The following is a 14502-nucleotide window of genomic DNA, read 5'->3' as shown; positions in this document are numbered from 1 at the left end:
TACAATCTTGCGAATTCATCTGTGATGTGTGGACCAGCAACATGACCTGGGAACGTGTTAGAAATGAAGAATCTTGAGCTCCAACCCAGACCTCCTGAATAAAAATGAGCATTGTCCCAAATAAGATCCTCAGGGGTTTCCGGCGCGTGGTTAAATTGGAGAAGCGCTAGGCTAGAACTCTGCGGGGCACCATAAAGCACTAGCAAATGAAAGGTTCCATTCCATTCAGATATCTTGGAGCTCCTCCTGCTGGCAAAACACCTGTGTTGCAGGCCCCTGTGCCTGCATTCAGGCCCTCACCTCTGGCTCGCTCGTTGTTAAATCCATTCAGCTATTTATTCAGAACTTGCTACACAAAGGCACTGAGGATTCAGCAGTGAACAATCACAAACCACAGCACACACGGAGAACTTACATTCCACTGGTGGAAGGCAGAAGTTTTCTTTTTCTTTTTATTAAGATTATGATAGTTTACAACCTTGTGAAATTTCAGTTGTACATTATTGTTAGTCATGTTGTAGGTACACCACTTCACCCTTTGTGCCCTCCCCCCACCCCCCCCCGTTTCCCCTGGGAACCACCGATCAGTTCTCTTTGTCTAAATGTTAACTTCCACCTATGAGTGGAGTCATACAGAGTTCATCTTTCTCTATCTGCCTTATTTCACTTAACATCATACCCTCAAGATCCATCCATGTTGTTGTGAATGGGATGATTTTATCCTTTTTTATGGCCGAGTAGTACTCCATTGTGTATATATACCATATCTTCTTTATCCAATCGTCAGTTGCTGGACACTTAGGTTGGTTCCACTTCTTGGCTGTTGTAAATTATGCTGCAATGAACATAGGGGTGCATGGGACTTTTGGAATTGCTGATTTCAGGTTCTTAGGATAGATACCCAGTAGTGGGATGGCTGGGTCATAAGGTATTTCTATTTTTAAGTTTTTGAGAAATCCCCATACTGTTTTCCATAGTGGCTGCACCAGTTTGCATCCCCACCAACAGTGTATGAGGGTTCCTTTTTCTCCACAACCTCTCCAACATTTGTCACTTTTGGTTTTGGATTTTTTTTGCCATTCTAACTGGGGTAAGGTGATATCTTAGTGTAGTTTTGATTTGCATTTCCCTGATGATTAGTGATGATGAGCATCTTTTCATGTGTCTATTGGCCATCCTTATATCTTCTTTGGAGAAATGTCTGTTCATGTCCCCTGCCCATTTTTTGGTCGGGTTGTTTGATTTTTTGTTGTTGAGCTGTGTGAGTTCTTTATATATTATGGAGATTAACCCTTTGTTGGATAAATAACTTGTAAATATTTTTTCCCAATTAGTGGGTTGTTTTTTTGTTTCAATCCTGTTTTCTCTTGCCTTGAAGAAGCTCTTTAGTCTGATGAAGTCCCATTTGTTTATTCTTTCTATTGTTTCCCATAACTCTGAGGAGTTATGGTGTCTGAAAAGATTCTTTTGAAACTGATGTCAAAGAGCGTACTGCCTATATTCTCTTCTAGAAGACTTATTGTTTCAGGCCTAATCTTTAGGTCTTTGATCCATTTTGAGTTTATTTTTGTGAATGGTGAAAAAGAATGGTCAATTTTCAATCTTTTACATGTGGCTGTCCAGTTTTCCCAGCACCATTTGTTGAAGAGACTTTCTTTTCTCCACTGTAGGCCCTCAGCTCCCTTGTCGAAGATTAGCTGTCCATAGATGGGTGGTTTTATTTCTGGGCTTTCAATTCTGTTCCATTGATCTGTGCATCTGCTTTTGTACCAGTACCATGCTGTTTTGATTACTGTAGCTTTGTAGTATGCTTTGAAGTCAGGGATTGTGATGGGAAGGCAGAAATTTAATAATAAATTCTACATCGGGTGGTGTTAAGTTCTTTTGGAAAAACAAAGCAGGCTGAGGGAGATGAGGCGCCAAAGACATGCACACATTCAAGAGTGTTCATACTGAGAGCAAGACTGATTCTGGCAGGATTGATTCTGAGCCAGAAAAGATAAGTAAATAATCATCTTTCTGAGCAGAAAGATAAATAACCATTTCACAGAGCACTATAAATTGAGACCTGGCTTGCTCAAAAATTATTATTGAACCCCAAAGCATTAGAAAGGACTAGAATGTCATGGTTTTGCAGAATCTCAGGAGAGATTTCTGACGTTGGTTTACTTCAACTTACCCTCAGCAGGAGGGTCTGGAGTCAAATAGTTCTTGGCCCTCTCTATCTGCAGAGGGCAGAACTTGGGTCGCCTCCCAAGATGGAGAGAGGCAGGACAACAAGTGTCTAAAGAGTCTCATGCAAAAAACACCCTCTACTGTCATCTTCCCACCTATACCCATACTTCAGTCTAATCAAGAGAAAAACGTCAGACAAATCCAGATTGGGGGACATTCCACAGGATACCTGGCCAATACTCCTCAAGACTGTCAAGATCATGAAAAACAAGGAGGGGGTGAGAAACTGTCACAGACCAGAGGAGATTGGGGAGACATGACAACTAAATGTAATATGGTACCCGGATTGGATTCTAAAACAGAAAAAAGACTAATGGAAAAAACTGGTGAAATCCAAATGAAGTTTGGAGTTTTCATTAATAGCAATGTATCACTGTTGGTTTCTTCATTTTTGACAAATATACCATGGAACTCTAAGATCTTAATAATGGGGAAAATTGGGCAAGGGGTATACAGAAACTCTTCATACTATCTTTGGAACTTTTCTGTAAACCTAAAATTATTCTGAATTAAAAGTTTAAAAAAAAAACAACCTCCGTTCAAAGACTGGCAAAAGGTTGATACTTGTTGAAGCTGAGTAGTAAGTACAAGGTGGAGTCATTATAATATTTTCTCCACTTTAATGTATGTTTGAAAATACCCATAATTAAAATATTTTAAAGAAAAAAGTGCTCATTCTAATTCTTTGAAATACTTAGTAGGGTAAACATGCAGCAAAACTAATTAAGAAAAAAGGAGAGAAACAGCACCCTGAAAACAGAATGAAAAGGGAGAAATAACTACAAAGACAATAGTTACTTTAAAAGACTTACAGAATATTGTAAACAATTACGCAGTAATTCAAAACCCAGTTGATACCACCTTTAACGTCACTAAAGGCAGGATGACAGACATGATGTCTATCAACAGGAATACAAGGCAATAGGAAGCACACAGCACCCCCGATGAAGCACGAACAAAGCAAAAATTGAACCTAAATGTAATCCAGCATCTGGATCTAACTCATGTTTACAAGAAATACCAAGAATGGAAAAAGAAATTAAAAGACATCATGATTTTTCAAAATCACTGAATCCGGATTGTGGAACATTCTACAAGGCAAAACGACCAGAATTCTCCACCAAATCAATTTCATTTAAAAAAGAAAGGGACTGTTATGACTTGAGACATAACTGCCAAATACAAGGTGTAAAACTTCTTTTTTGTTTTAAAAGGTATGCTTTTTTTTGGTGAGGAAGATTGGCCCTGAGCTAACATCTGTTGCCAATTCTTCCTCTTTTTTTTCTCTCTCTCTTTTAAGTCTTTCTAAGTCTTTTTTCTTTTAAGTTGTTCTAGTTCTTCTATGTGGGATGCCACCACAGCATGGCCTGATGAACGGTGTGTAGGTCCATGCCCAGGATCCGAAACAGCAAAACCCAGGCCAGCGAAGTGGAGCATATGAACTTAACCACTCAGCCACGGGGCCAGCCTCTGAAACTTCTTCTATATCCCCATCTTCTTTCCCCTGAATTATTTTGAAGCAAATCCAAGACATCTTATCATTTCTTCTTGAGTATTTTCAATGTTATTCCCCCAAATAAGAATGCCTTTGAAAATAATTTCTGTAACATCATTAGCACACCTAAAAATGTTACAATTCCAGACTATCAGCAAGTATCCGGGGTTCACCTTTCCGCAATTGTCTCATACCTTTTTGAATCAATTGTTCGTTTGAATCAGGATGCAAGTAAGGCTCACACATTATAATTGGTTGATACATTTCTTAAATTTCTCAATCTACGTGCTCCTCATCCACCTTTTTTTAATCACTCCTTGCATGTACGTGTTGATGAAAAGAGAGAGTCTTGAAAAAGTTCCAAATGAATGTATTTGGAATGAAGTTCCAAATTCACCCCTTGGCATTATTTTACATGTTCCTCTGTTCCCTATATTTTCTGGTAAATTGGTGGTTACATCTATTGATAAGATTCTGATGCAATTTTTTTTCAAAAATACTTCATAGCTGCTGTAACCAATGTGCTTCCATCAGATTGGGATGTCAGATTGTCTGCCCTTTTTTGTGTGATTTTAGCAGTAATTTGGTGGTCGCACTAGTTACACTAACTCAAAAAGTTTTGCAAAATAATGATACTCTATTTCTATCACTCCATTTATTAGAATAGCATTTTTATAAAGAAAAACTTTCTCTCATCAACTATTTGCTTATCTTAAGTCAAAGGTCACTCTTTTTTTTTCTCCTTCTCCCCAAAGCCCGCCAGTACATAGTTGTATATTCTAGTTGTAGGTCCTTCTAGTTATGTTATGTGGGATGCTGCCTCAGTGTGGCCTGATGAGCCGTCCTAGGTTCGAGCCCAGGATCCGAACCATCAAAACCCTGGGCCACCAAAGCGCAGCTCAAGAACTTAACCACTCAGCCACAGGGCCAGCCCTGCAAAGGTCATTCTTATGAAATGCAGGATAAATGTTTGATTCTTTTCTTTTATGTAAACATATTTCCAATTAACGACGTGCTTTGCTAGCACCTCCACATATGACCGATGAGTTGTTTCATATTGATATGAACTCTTGGATTTGAACATAGCGAATGTGCTTCAATCCACTGCAGTTGTCCCTACTGATGCTCAAACTGTCCCATCTTTCATCATTGGAAACTTCTTCTATTGGTTTCTGAGTTCACTTGACGTGAATATAGCAGCCTTTGAAAGCTTCCTTGCTAGCTGAAATGACGAGATGTTCCAATATCATTTTACACACTTCCCTCTAGTCCTGAAACCAGTCATTTTGCAAAGGGGCCCTGTCTGCTTTTAGTGGGCAACGGTATGGACTCCGATGCAGACACTAGGAATGCTCATTGCCACTGCATTGACCATTGCTTCTAAGTCTTTTCAGTGGGCAGAGCTAGGAAATAAGTAACTTTTAATCATAAAATACATCATGAGTTATATTGATACTTCTGACTCAAATTTAGGTCAACAGAGTTTTACATACCAATATTATATCAGTGCAGTGGGTTGAATAGTGGCCCCTAAAATATATGTCCACCTGGAACATCAGAATGTGACGTTATTTGGAAAAAGGGTCTTTGAAGATGTAATTAAGGTAAGGATCTCAAGATGAGATAATCCTGGGTTAGAGTGGGTCCTAAATCCAATGACGGGTATACTTAAAGAGATAGAAAAGGAGAAGACATACAGAGACACGGGGAGAATGCCATGTGAAGTCTGAGGCAGAGAGTGGAGTGGCGTGCCTACAAGCCAAGGAACGCCAAGGATTGCCAACGGTCACCAGAAGCTCGGAGAGAGGCAGAAAACAGAGTCTCCTTCAGAGTCTCCAGAAAGAACCAGCCCTGCTGCCAGCTTGATTTTGGACTTCTGGCCTCAAGAACTGTAAGAAAATAAATTTCTGCTGTTTTAAGCCATTAAGTTTGTGGTAATTTATTAACTAATACAAGATATATCTTCTTTCTCCCAACTAACAGCACAAAGGAACATCAGAAAAGAAGACAGAACACCTGAAGGAGTGAAAAAAAAAGGGGGGTAAATAATATAGATTTTACACCTCCTCTTGAGTTTTCTAAATTGTGTTTGATGAATGAAGCAAAAATCATAATATTGCTGATGTGGTTTCAATGTATGTAGAGGAAATATTTAATAGTATAAAAGGGAGAGAGTCAAGGAACTTAAAGGGAGGTAAGGACTTTACATGTCACTCTACTGGCAAAATGGATAAGCAAAATGTGGTATATACATACAGTGGAATATTATTCAGTCATGAAAAGGAATAAAGTACTGATAAATGTTGCAACATGGATGAAAATGCCTTGAAAACATTATGCTAAGTGAAAGAAGCCAGACCAAAAGACCACATATTGTATTATACCGTTTATATGAAATGTCCAGAATACACATATCTATAGAGACAGAAAATAAATCTGTGGTTTCTTAGGGCTGGAGTGGACTGAGGAGTCGGCACAAGAGTTCAATTTGAGGTGATGAAGATGTTCTAAAATCAGATTGAGTTGATGTTTGCACGCCTCTGTGAATATACTAAACACCATTGAATTGTACACTTCAAATTGTGAATTTTATGGTATGCGAATTAGATCTCAATAAAGCTGTTTTTAAAAACATCATAAATTTAAATGTAAAACATAAACCCACAAAACTTTCAGAATAAAACACAGGAGAAAATCTTTGGGAGCTAGGGCTTGTGAAGACGTGGCACCAAAAGCATGATCCAAAAAAGTGAAACACCAATAAATCGGACTTCAAAATTAAAACCATTGCTCTGCAAAAGATCCCCTTAAAAGAACATTTGTATTTTCCTTCTCTCCCATCCAACCTCCTCCCCACAGGTCTCCCCTAGCTCTGACTGAGACATCTCTGTCTTGCCTTTACCCAGAAGAGCAAGAAATGACTGAGGCCCAGACGAGTTATGGCTTATTTGTTCATTCACTGCCTACTCTATTTCCCCCTGGATATTTGGAACCTGATGGCAAAACATCCCATAAAATTGAAAAATAAAGGTAGGATCACAGAAAATATAAAGCAAGTAGAAGATTAACATCAGGGAAAATTGGGATGTAGGCATGAAATTCACTTCTGTGCTTAGCTGTGAATTTGTCTCTGACCTTCCTACAGTTATAGAAAAAAGGAAAATGGGGTCAGTTATGTGATTTGTATTGTCCACGAGGAAAAACTATATCAGTTCATAAGCAGATTCAGTGACCTCTACCACAATCAGGATAGAGAAAAATTCTCTCACTGTAATGATCTGCCCCATGCTACCCTTTTATAGTCAAACCCACCCTTCTCCCCATTATCCCTAACTCCTGGCAACCACGAATCTGTTTTCCACTTGTATAATTGTGTCATTCAGAGAATGTCTTATAAATGGAATTATACAGTATGTGAGCTTTTGAGATGCACCTTTTTCTCATTCAGGATAACGCCCTGGAGATCCCTCCCTGCTATTGCAGGTATCGCTAGTCCCTTCCTTTTAGTGCTGAGTAGTATCCCATGGTGTGGCTGTATCACGTGTTTAACCAGTCACCTATTGACTATTACAAATAAGGCTGCTATGAACAATTGTGTACAGGTTGTTGTGTGGACTTAAGTTTTCATGTCGCTAGGATAAATATCCAGGAGTGCAATTGTTGGGTTGCATGGTAGTGGATGTTTCATTTCTTTAAGAAACTGCCACACTGTTTCCTAGAGTGGCTGTACCATTTTACATTCCCATCAGCAGGGTATGAGAGCTCCAATATCGCCTCATCCTCACTAGCATTTGGTGTTGTCACTCTTTTCTATTTTAGCTATTCTAATAGGTATGGAGTGATATCTTGTTGTGGTCTTAGTTTGCATTTCCCCAGTGGCTAACGATGTTGAACAAATTTTTGTGTGCTTATTTGCCCTCTGTATAATCTCCTGTTCTAAGGGCAAAGAAAGGTTTGACTTGCTTAGGTTTTAAGCATTTTTTTAAAAACTTGCTTTTACACACATTTTGGGGGATCTGGCATCTGGGTTCTCCTTTCAGGCTCAGGCTTGGACTTGCTGGGTTAGACGCTATTATTTTAAAACCTAACATGGGAAATAAATTCACTCAGTAACTTGAGAGCATGAAAATAAATTAATAAAGAGCCCACACATTTAAATAAAAACATAGGAACTATTTCTAACTACAAGACAGCCAATCCTGGGCAGCGGACTTCAGCGACCCTCCATTTGACACCCCTATAAAATGAGGTGATTAGACAGTGTATTATCAATCTCTGCTGGAACTCTAGCTATGAAGCAAGGGCTACAGAGCTGGAGTCATCAAAGACGAATCTTAGAAAATTTGTCTCCGTTTAAAATTTTTTTAATGCTCATTCATTCCCATTAACAGGAGTCAAACTCAAACCTCCCGCGTGAAAAATCAAATCCAGGGCGCTCGATCCCAGGGAGGCACTCCCCTTCTGACAGACCAGAACCGTAACCAATTCCTGCCCATCTGCTTCCGAAGCTCTGACTTTCAAACACTACTAAACGCTTTGCTCTGTGCCACCTCCACCTGGGCGCCCCACCCGCGCAGCAGCCGCAGCGGCACACAGGCCCGCACAGGCTCGGCGCGGCCCCGTGCCCACGCTCGCGGGCTTCCGGAATCTCCGCGGGCTCCGGAGAGCCCCGCCCTGCTCGCCTCCGCTCGGGACGGCCCCGCCACACCTGGCTATTTGGTTGGCCAGCGCCCTCGTCGTACGTCATTCCCCCGCGCCACCCGGAAGCCGCGGTTCCTACCAACCGTTCTTATTGCCGGCGGCTCTAAGGTAACGGCCGTGTTTGGGTGTCCCTGGGTGGCGGGAGCCCAGAGTTGGGAGGGGCCGAAGGCGGAACCCCCAGCATGAGCCGGACGAGCCCAGTCCCAACGCTGGGAGGGTGCAGATGTAATGCACTTGAGGCCAAACTGAGTGGTCAACGTGGTGTTCCCTCTCCCCATCCCTCAGGAGCCCATCATGGCGACGCCCCCTAAACGGCGGGCGGTGGAGGCCACGGGGGAGAAAGTGCTGCGCTATGAGGCCTTCATCTGTGACGTGCTGCAACGGGACCTACGGTGAGTGACAGCGCGGGGGCGGGGCTTTGGAACGTTGCACGTGGTGGGCGGGGCACTCGGCCTCAGGGCCTAGCTTTCTGATTGGTGGGCGAGGTGTTCGGAGCCCGGCCCAGCACGCCTGTCGAGGGGAAGGAGGGGCGACATCCGGGGTGCGACTTGGCTGGGATGTGGCGGGCTTCGAGGAAGGTGTGTCTGCGCATGCGGGGCCTCTGATGCCACTTAGTGGTTAAGAGCTACTTTTCCGAATCCAGAGTTCTCAGGTTCGAATCCTGGCTTGGCGATTTCGCCATTCGTGTGAACACGTTGACCCTCGCCTCGCCTTTCTGAGCCTCAGTTTTCCTCATCTGTGAAATGGGAAAGTTGATGGAACCTTCCTCATGCAGTAGTTTTCAGTTTTTAATGTGTTCAGTCCTTGTGAAGGGTTTCATATGGATACTAGAGGCTCAGAGTGTGCACAATTGTTATCTCTATCATTATTAATCTGAGCAGGAAGTAGAGTATTAAGAATTAGGATTATGAGCATCCTAAAAGGGATGGAGGGTTTTTCTAGGGTGAGAATAAGACATTCTGATTGGAGGGAGGCTTTGGGAGTAGAGTGTAATAATACTACTAATAAATAACAGCTAACACATATATAGAACTTACTGTTTGGCAGGGACTATCCTAAGTGCTTTATAGTAAATACTCTTTAATCCTCCTAATGACTCGATGAGGTAATACTTGTCATCCCTATTTTACAGATGGGGAAATTGAGTCCCAGAGAGGTTACTTACTTGCCAAAGTCACACAGCTAGTAAAAAGGAGAGCCTGGATTCAGACCTCAGCAGGCTGACCCAGAGTCCGAATCTTAACTTCTGCACTAAAACGCCTCTTCGGGGCATGGTGACATGAGGGTCTCAGAGGATCATGATATGAGGTATTCCGAGAGGGACAGGGCTTCCTATTGGTCACTGTTTTACTCTTGTCCCATCAGAAAAGTGCTGGAGCATCGTGACAAGGTATATGAGCAGCTGGCCAAATACCTTCAACTGAGAAACGTCATTGAGCGACTCCAGGTAAAGACACCAGAGTTAGGTACCATTGTGGGGCGTGGGGGACAAAGAAGGGGTGTCAGGGGGAGATACCCCAGACCAAAACCTGTTGCCTGACCCAAAAGTTGACCACTGAGCCCTCCCTCTTTTTCCTGGCCCCACAGGAAGCTAAGCACTCAGAGTTATACATGCAGGTGGACTTGGGCTGTAACTTCTTCGTCGACACAGTGGTGTGAGTGTCTCCCCATCCCTCTGAGCCCACAGGGTTCGGCTTCCCCCTTCCTGCCCTCAGCAAATGTGTTTTGAGTATTTGCTATGCACCAGACACTGTGCCCAGTGCTGGAGCTGTGACAGTGAATACAACAGGACCAAGTCCCTGCCCTCCCTGGGCTGCCGTTTGGGGAAGGTGGGGGGAGGGGAGTAGAAACGGCTCTCAGAGGAACTGTGTGGTTTGCTAAACAGTGATAAGGACTGCCCGCACGTCCTCTAACCGCTGTTTCCTCAGCCCAGACACTTCACGGATCTACGTGGCCCTCGGCTATGGTTTTTTCCTGGAGTTGACACTGGCAGAAGCTCTCAGGTTCATCGACCGTAAGAGCAATCTTCTCACAGAGTAAGTCTATTCCATGAGGATAGTGTCTAGAAACTCCAGCATTCACAACACCCTTCTCCCCCTCCCCATGGCTGCCTGGGACGGTACTTAGGGACCCACCTCCCCGCCTCCTCAGGCCTAGGGCTGAGGAAAGCGGGGGTGCAAGGCTCAGCCCCAGGTACAGCACATCATGAGCACTCAATAAATGGTCTTTGTATGGGTCATTCACGCCAACATTTATTGGGCATCTGCTGTATGCCAGGCTCTGTGCTGGGCGGCAGGGAGGCAGCAGTGAAGAGACAGAAGGGCTCCTTTGAAGGCTTCCATTATCGGAGGACTAGACTGTTAGACACACGCACAGCTTTGACCAGCTCCGGGAGCTCTCACCCTTTAAATCAGTAATAATAAAACAAGCTACGTCTGACTTCACCTCCTGCTAAGCTTCCCACTCCTTCGCTCCTGCACTGTGCCCTCCCCACACTGACCTTCGCCAGCTGCTTTCAACACTCCCAGAGTGATCCCACCTCAGGGCGGTCACACTGGCTGTTCTGCCTGCAGCGCGCTCCCCTGGTGCCTGCGTGGCTTCCTTTCTCCTCACTCACTTGAAGTCTTGCTTAAATGTCACTTCCTCAAGGAGGCCTTCTGTAACCTAACTTTCAAATTACAACCCCCTGGCACTCCTGATCCCCTCCCTTGTTCCACTTTTTCTTTTTTTCCCTGGCATTCATGAGCTCCTAATGTTTACTGTGTAATTTACTTCTTTCTAATGTGCATTGCCTCCTCCCATTAGGATATAAGCTTTACAGAGGGAGATATTTTGTCTATACCCGAAGTGACTAGAATAGTGCAGAGCATATAGGGGGCACTCCATGTTTGTTGAATGAATGTGAAAAGGTATGCTGGAACAGATTGAAGCAGATCTCTGTCGGTGGTGATGGGGAGGTGTGTGGGGGGAAAGGATGGGCTCCAGTTGAGTTCAAGGTTTTGTGCAGGGAAGGGGAATTGGGAGTGTGGATGAGAGGTTTGAAATGTAGCTAGGGAAGGCCTCCTAGAGGAAATGACACTTGAGTCACTTGGTTGAGTGAACAAGCCATGGGGCCGCCTGGGGAAGAGCATTCCTGGCAAGAGGACCAGTGTGTCTGTCGTGTTAGAGGAACTGCCAGGAGAGGCGCGTGTGGCTCAGCTGGAGTGACAGAGGGGACACTGCAATACACCTCAATTAACATCTCCAAGTGTGAATACCACTGATCTAAAATTCCTCCTGGATTATATTTATCTTTCTTCCTACATTCGTTTCTTCCAGAGTTGCCTCCCTTAGGGTTTCAGTAATTCTTTTCTTTTCTAACCTTTCCAGAGTTTCAGTGTTAGGAGACCCAAAAGAGCCCCAGACCTGCTGAGATTTCTAAGCCTTAGTGAGCAGACCAGTTGGTGAACCGTTTGGTCGAGGGGCCAAATAAACTGGTGGTCATTTACACCAAGTCCGTTTATTATAACAAAGCTTTCCTTGTTGTGTCACAGGATTCCTGAGCCTCTCAGATAGATTTTAATTTTTTGAGACTTGATGACTTTCCCCAAAATGAGGTATTTAAGTTGTCAGTGCCTGCCCCCTTGTCTAGTCTTTTTAATATATTGACCTGGTCTGTTAGTGTGATGAGAAATGTGATTGAATCTCTTATTACTTTATTATAATTAGTAGGACTCCCTGGAAACTTAATCTTTCTAGGAAATGAGGATTTGAGTCTGTGTAGCTCACTCTCCTCTTTAAAATACTCGGTGTCTTGGGACACACTTTGAACTAACTTTGTTTCAGATTACTTTATAACCAAACAATCTGTCAGTCCTTCCTGTTCTTAGTATATTTGTATGGAGAATGGGAGGATCAGGTCTCTGTGTATATTCTTTCCTGATTACACAGAAAGGAGTACACATCCACCCCCATAAACAGATATGTAATTATAGACAAAACAGAATAACTCTGACTACTAACACTGCCTTACATATTAAATCAGTAGCAATAAATTAAACATATCCCTTTTGTGTTACAACTAGCATTTGGTGAACTTTCTATTTTTCTCCTTTTTTTAAGTGTTGAACTCATTGCCTTTCATAGACTAAGCTTGCACCATTAACTAATTTTGTTCTCTTTGATTTCAAATTGTCCCTTAGAAGCTGATCGAGATCATTCCTCTGTTCTTGGGGCGCTATCTCAGATATTCTTGAAAGCATTCTTGCTCTCTGGCAACAACACCATGCTGCGTTAATTTCCTGTCCTTAAACATAGACTCAACCACCTTTTCAGGACTTCAGGTTCCTTTCAGTGGAGTAGTCATTCACTTATTCATTCAACATACATTGGGTGCCTACTGTGTGCCATGCAGTGTTTTGATTCTCCAGCCACACTGGCCTCTTTGCTATGCCTCAAACATGCCAGGTTTGTTTCCCAGATTGCCAACTCCTACCTCGGCACCTTTGCTGCTGCCCTGTGTCTGGCACCCTCATCCTCCATGGAGCCACATGGTTTGCTTCTTCATTTTGTCTTCGCTCAAACACTTCTCAGTGAAGCCATCCCTGATCACTAATTAGAATGGCAGCCCCGACTCTTGTACTCCTTATCCTCTCTCATCATTTAAGTTCTTCATTGTACTTATAACCATCTGACATACTCTATATTTTGCTCCATCTCTTGTCCCTCTTAACAATAATTGGAGCTCCATGAAGCCAAGATTTGTGTTTGCTGCTCTCTCCCCATCACCTAAAACTGCCTGGCATAGAGTAGGGATTCCAGAAATGTCTTTGAATCAGTGCAGTCCAGGTGGCGGCCAGGCGTCTCTGCACAGGAGCGGGTCAGGCAGGAGGATGTCCTACCGCCTGCCCTGTGGAAGTGACCCAGGGCGTAGGCAGTTCTTGAAGTGCTGAGGGAGCATCACCCTCATGATCATAAGTGCAGCCCACTCCGCGCTTTCTTGTTTCTTTTCTCCAGGCTCAGCAACAGCCTCACCAAGGACTCCATGAATATCAAGGCCCATATCCACATGTTGCTAGAGGTGAGAGCAGCTCACCACTCCCAGACTCTGTCTCCAAATGTTTAAAGTGGTGACTTGAGGAAGGGTGGGAGCCAGGGATGGGGATGACCATCTTTCCCTTTAAACTGGAACCCAGCTGGAGCCAGGCTGGCCCTGAGGGAGGGGAGGTCAGAGCAAGCCTGGGGTGGGGCCTGGACGCAGTCTCTGTTCCATCTATTCTCTCCTCTTTTTCAGGGGCTTAGAGAACTACAAGGCCTGCAGAATTTCCCCGAGAAGCCTCACCATTGACTTCTTCCCCCTTCCCCTGACATTAAAAAGCCTGAATGCCTTTGAGTCACATGGCCCTTCTTTTCCCCCTTAACCCCTGCTGTTTGCTAAGGTATCCTGTTTCTAAAGCACAAAGTTACTCGGAGGCTCAGAGATCCAGCCTCCGTGTGGAACATTTCAAGCGCCCCTGAAGTCCCACCTCCAGCCTGTTGCCTGGCAGCACTTGACACCTGACTTTCTGCTCTGTCCTCTCTTCTGTTGCCTTGGCAACCTGGGCCTCCACCTGACCCTTCTATTTCTTCTGCTGGACACCACTCTGAATTACCATAGAGAATGGGCCGATTCAGGGTGTACGTTTGTTCCCAAGGCAATCAGCCTTCCACTCCTGGCCCTAAGGTTTACCCCTGTCCCACACCCCAATCGTTCCTCAGGTACCTTACATTCTTAAATTACACCCATGGCCCTCTCGACTTCTAAATACTTCCAGCTTCCACCAATGGCCGCAGAGCCGGATCCCACCCTCCCTGGTCCGGCCCCTTTTCTAGGTCGAGTCCAGCTTCCGCCAATCAATGCAGAGCCAAGTTCCACCCCTTTATAACTGGCTGCAGCTCGACCCTGCCCTCCTCGTAGGCATTTAGTTTCCGCCCTCAACGCTACTTCTCGTGTCTGGCAGCTGCCCTGCCCTCCTACCTCTGCTCCGTTCTAAATTGGTCTTTTCTAGCCAATCACTATAGAGTTACCCTGCCCGCCTACGAAGAGCCCTGGC

At 44.0% G+C, this 14502-nt stretch overlaps 1 protein-coding gene across 4 annotated transcripts in view; it reads left to right on the top strand.

The window, feature by feature from the left end:
- UXT (ubiquitously expressed prefoldin like chaperone) overlaps positions 1-13802 on the top strand; it is a 117682-nt gene extending 103880 nt beyond the window's left edge. For 2 of the 4 annotated variants that reach the window (XM_070606531.1, XM_070606530.1), the window contains exons 3-10: positions 6590-6760; positions 8122-8539; positions 8717-8823; positions 9797-9878; positions 10019-10086; positions 10360-10467; positions 13427-13490; positions 13704-13802. In XM_070606531.1, the coding sequence (XP_070462632.1) occupies positions 8726-8823; positions 9797-9878; positions 10019-10086; positions 10360-10467; positions 13427-13490; positions 13704-13757 (474 nt within the window). In that variant the 5' untranslated portion in view covers positions 6590-6760; positions 8122-8539; positions 8717-8725 and the 3' untranslated portion in view covers positions 13758-13802. The remainder of the gene's footprint in view (positions 1-6589; positions 6761-8121; positions 8540-8716; positions 8824-9796; positions 9879-10018; positions 10087-10359; positions 10468-13426; positions 13491-13703) is intronic. The other 2 variants (XM_070606528.1, XM_070606529.1) reach the window with 1 other exon arrangement.
- The last annotated feature ends 700 nt before the right edge of the window (positions 13803-14502 follow it).

This window comes from Equus przewalskii, chromosome X (assembly GCF_037783145.1).
Source record: "Equus przewalskii isolate Varuska chromosome X, EquPr2, whole genome shotgun sequence".
In the NCBI taxonomy this organism is placed as follows: Eukaryota; Metazoa; Chordata; class Mammalia; order Perissodactyla; family Equidae; genus Equus; species Equus przewalskii.
This window is presented reverse-complemented; position numbering and strand designations above follow the sequence as displayed.